Source organism: Poecilia reticulata, linkage group LG23 (genome assembly GCF_000633615.1).
Source record: "Poecilia reticulata strain Guanapo linkage group LG23, Guppy_female_1.0+MT, whole genome shotgun sequence".
Taxonomy (NCBI): Eukaryota; Metazoa; Chordata; class Actinopteri; order Cyprinodontiformes; family Poeciliidae; genus Poecilia; species Poecilia reticulata.
In genome coordinates, this window is record NC_024353.1 from 1592894 (window position 1) to 1597445 (window position 4552).

General features: G+C 37.9%; 1 protein-coding gene across 1 annotated transcript; it reads right to left on the reverse strand.

Moving 5' to 3' along the window:
- Nucleotides 1-2058: 2058 nt before the first annotated feature.
- On the reverse strand, nucleotides 2059-4168 carry rps16 (ribosomal protein S16). The gene is made up of 6 exons (XM_008400436.2): nucleotides 4113-4168; nucleotides 3970-4021; nucleotides 3236-3337; nucleotides 2654-2750; nucleotides 2521-2568; nucleotides 2059-2248 (listed from the first exon to the last, which is right to left on the reverse strand). The coding sequence occupies exons 2-6, from the start codon at nucleotides 4015-4017 to the stop codon at nucleotides 2103-2105; spliced, it is 441 nt and encodes a 146-aa protein (XP_008398658.1). The 5' UTR covers nucleotides 4018-4021; nucleotides 4113-4168; the 3' UTR covers nucleotides 2059-2102.
- Between the last annotated feature and the right edge of the window lie 384 nt (nucleotides 4169-4552).

The following is a 4552-nucleotide window of genomic DNA, read 5'->3' on the forward strand; positions in this document are numbered from 1 at the left end:
GCTCAGCTTGTATATTGACATTTTCTGCAAGTAAAAGTCTTGTAAAAGGTCAGAGTGGGATGGTTTCTGGTCCCCTGACAAAAAGCACTGAATAATAGTCTTATAACTCCATCTTGCAACGTGTCACATAAGCTAAGGAGCCTCTCTTCCACTAGATTATTCTAGTTCTATAATTCTATAATTAAGTTAGTTGGAAATGAAGCTTTTCTTTACCTCAATGACTCAATAATGTGCTCAAACAAAGACTCAGAGGAGTTTTTCCATCCTTTAGTCCTGCGGTACGCTGCATGAATTTACCGTTTGCTCCCAGGCCTGGTTTCCTGCAGCCATTTTCACAGGTGCAGAATGTCCCCTGCATAACATTACGGCCTTCAGGGGTGATGAAGGCGAGGAGGGGCAGAAAGTAAACAGCAGTAAACAACAGTAGCAGTAGGGAGTGGGGCTTTCCCTGCTGGGTTGATTATTAGAGGGCCGTAAACAGGCCCAGTCTTTCCCCGGGAGTTCACCGAGTGGGAACGGCTAACGCAGGCGGCCGACAGAAAAGTCGGAACAACATCTGGGCCCCGAGCCTTCCTCACTGGGATTTGTTTTTGTGATGAAGAGGTGTGGGCTCGCACGTCAGCTGCAGTTATGGGGAGAAGACTTTAAGTAAAACATCAGACTAATTCTAACCAAAGGCAGATGATGTTCTCCTAAAAACTGAATAATTTAATATGCTGCTGTGAAACTGCCTCAATTACATGATTTTTTTTAGTTAAATTTTTATCTGCGGTTCTGGTCTTATCAAAAAATAAATGTAAAACCGAAATATTAACTAGAATTTTAACTAAAATTGTCTGGTCAAATAGAAGAAAAGTCCAGCAAAGCTTTGGCACCATTACCCTGTAAATCACCTAATAAACCAAGCAAGTACATTTATTTGCATTTTTCCCACCAAAAGGCGATTTTATATAGATATAAATATATTAATAGTATGCATTTATTAGTTCTTTCATAGATGGCGAGGAGCCAGCTGAACACATTTTCTAATGGTTTCCAGATGTGCAAGACTCTTGAGGCTTACATCACCTTTTTACACTGCCATGTAGCGCCCCCTGCTGGTAAGACTTCAGAACTCTTAATATAAAAACTAGAATTGCATTGCAATTTCATTCCTGCTTTGCAAATAATCAACAAAAAATATAATTTATACCTATTGTATTCCAAATAAAAAAATAAGTTAATTACACAAAGTGATATAGTTGGAAATGACTGTGGCTTACAGCTAAAAAAGACAAACTATTACAGGAGACTGGTTTGAAAATGGATTCCTATAGACATGTTATGCTGTGGCTTAAATAATCATGGGGAAAACGGCTGACTTGACATTTTTTTTGGGACTCCACAAAGAGAGCCACAAAAGGCCATTGATATTTACAACATGGCTGTTTAGAGTGCTGTAGCCAAGTATATGTTTGGAAAGTTCTGTGGAAGGAAAATGTATGATGTTAAACTGTGCAATGCATAAGTTTTGTGTCTGCATCTGTAAATCATTTATGAAGAACTAAAAGACTGATTTTATGTACTGCAATATGATTGAGAAACAGAATTCAGCTTTTTCATTAACACGATTACATCTTAATTTACGATGGCCTACTCTTGTTTTTGAATCCAAATATTCAGGATTAGTGGAAAAGCATTGATATTATGCAACCACAAAAAAAAATAAAAAATCAAGGAATAAGATGTTTAATTTTCTTCTGAAATATAAAACCTTGTGTGAGCTTTAAGAACATGGTTTCATCTCAGTTTGTTGCTGGAGCTGAGCTTTCAGCTTCCAGACATGAAGGTTTGTGTTCAACCTGCTCCCCAAAGTCGAGCCACTCTGCCTCTAAAACTGGAGTTAAAAACTTTCCTTTCTAACGGAGTTAGTCTCTACATGGCTCCAGTTACTCTAACATACTTGTAGTTATGCTCCATCTGTTTCTTTAGCAAACATAATGAATCTGACATAACTGAACTGGACCCACCCTACTTTTTCAAAATGCAGTGAGAATTCAGAGACTTAAGAAAAATTCAGACATTTGTGTTCCTCCAATTTATTAAGAAAATGTACAGAGCGCTTAACGGTAGGACTTCTGGTAGCGGGCACGGGCTCCAGGTCCACCGAACTTCTTGGACTCGCAGCGACGTGGATCAGCAACCAGCAGGGTCCTGTCGTACTGGATCAGGATGTCTCTGATCTCCTTCTTGGAGGCCTCGTCAACATCTGCGGCAAAGCAAAAACACTCCAGCTCACAAATTTTAAACAACTTTGTGTTAAGTTATAAAACACATAATTTGACTGGATTTCAGCCGGAGATTCCAGCTGAAGTCCTTACAGCAGAAATGTATTTTCCCAAGCAATAAGTTTCCTCAACAGGACAGACGTTTAATTCATATTCCTGTTTTTAAATGAATGTTTCTATTCCAATTTAAAACAAAGGTAACTTGTCTGATCAGCAATGTAATAAAAAAAGAAGTCCAAAAAATAATACATACACTTCTGGTAGTATGCAACCAAGGCCTTGGAGATGGATTGACGGATGGCTGTGAAAGAAAAAAAAGAAACATAATTAAGGAAATTGTCTTATAACCTGCAAGAACAGCATTCAAGAACTACAGAGACGCTTACCATAGATCTGCGCAACATGTCCACCACCCTTCACTCGGACTCTGATGTCAACGCCAGCAAAACGCTCCTTCCCAAGCAACAGCACGGGCTCCAAAAGCTAGAAATGATACCAATAAAACAAGATTATATTTTTAAATGAGCAAAGACTAACCGTATTTACAAAAACACAGGGTCTGAGTGTCCTGCTGCATAAATATAAAAGATAAATCTGCTATTTTTTTCATCGGTTAATAGTCGAGTAAATGCTAATTACACATTCTTTATAAAATTACAATCATTTCTACTAGAGCATTTCTACTAGGACAACAAACTGCAATAGACTAGGATTTTCCAATAGCACCAACCAAGAATTTGACAACAAACAGACATTTCATTGAATTACACAAAAGACATTCAGTTAACATTTTTGATTCCTCAATACTGGGAATAAAAGCAGTTGGAATTTAGGCAAAAAAAAAAAAAAGGGTAAAGACAAATTAAAGCATTTCCTACAAGTATTTCAAGAATAAATCAATATTTCCTGGCACTGTAACAAAAATGTAAAGCCGTGAACATTATCTGCCCATTCTCTGAGGTACTCACCTTGTACTGGAGTGTGGCGGGTTCCACCATCTCCAGGGGTCTGCCGTTCACCTTGATCAGGCCATTCCCCCTTTTGCAGTGGGCGACTGCTGTGGCCGTTTTCTGTGAAAGCAAACAAGTGAATTCAGATATCTAGTAGCAAATCACCATGCCAACAGGTCAAAAATATGGTCAGCTATAATAAGATATATACTAAAGTGGAAGTACATCAGTATCACTGAAACATATTAGTATCTTTAATAAAAATGCTCAAGTCTGGTTTGTGGAGAAACCAAATTGACACATTATTATGCATTAGAAACTATGGACCACTCATACATTTTTGCCACATATCTTCGCGCTGTACAAAGACTACCAAGTTCAGGCTAACAATATGAAACATGGATTTTGAACTTTATAAGAGCAAGCATAGCCATTTCAATTTGTATGTGGATTCGTGAACGCTGATTTTATAAGCTACAAGAAAATCTGAAACAAGGCTAGCTAAGCTAAAACAGCTAGCCTTGTTGACCGGCGACAATCCATCATTAGCTTAAAATGGGCACTGCACAAAGCGTTACACTGATAAATAATATCATAAAAGTTATTAGTTACATATGAGCACAAGTCAATCACATTACAGCAGCTAATATTTTGTAAATCGAGGCTAGTGTTTTACACTATTAGCTCAAGTCCGCTAGCGAGGCAGCATAGCTACCACACCACATGTGTGTTAAATTCAGTAAAATACTTACTTTACGCCCAAACACTTGGACAGATTGCAGTGGACCTTTCGCTGGCATGTTTCTGAAACATAAACAAAACAAACCTCGCTTCAGAAAACAATAGATTAAAGTATATTTTATGATTTGAGGGGCGTTCAATAGGAGTAACACACCGTTCTCAGCTAGGGTGCCGTACGAAGAGGCCGATGGGGTTTCACACGCCGAGCATCAGGGGCGACTTCACGACAATTGAATGAGCTTTGGGGTAGATTTTCGACAGTTCTTTTCACTTTACCTTTTTGTAACTTGGGAATTCCGCCTCGTTTCTGTGGTTGTGCTATCCGGCTGCTTCAGTCTTAAGAGCCGATTCTTTTGTCTTTATAAGGGTTTTCTGTTATTACAACTTAAATATATACGCAGAGATCTTTTAATAAAGCTTCATTTTTTATTTATTAAATAACTAAAATGTAAATAATCATATCATATTTTTATAGGGAGATACGGTATGACACAAAAATTTGGTTCTATGGGATTTTAATAGAGCACGTGGTAAACAGATGCAAGTACACAGACTTCTAAATGAAAATGTAAATGTGGTTTATTGATGGATTTA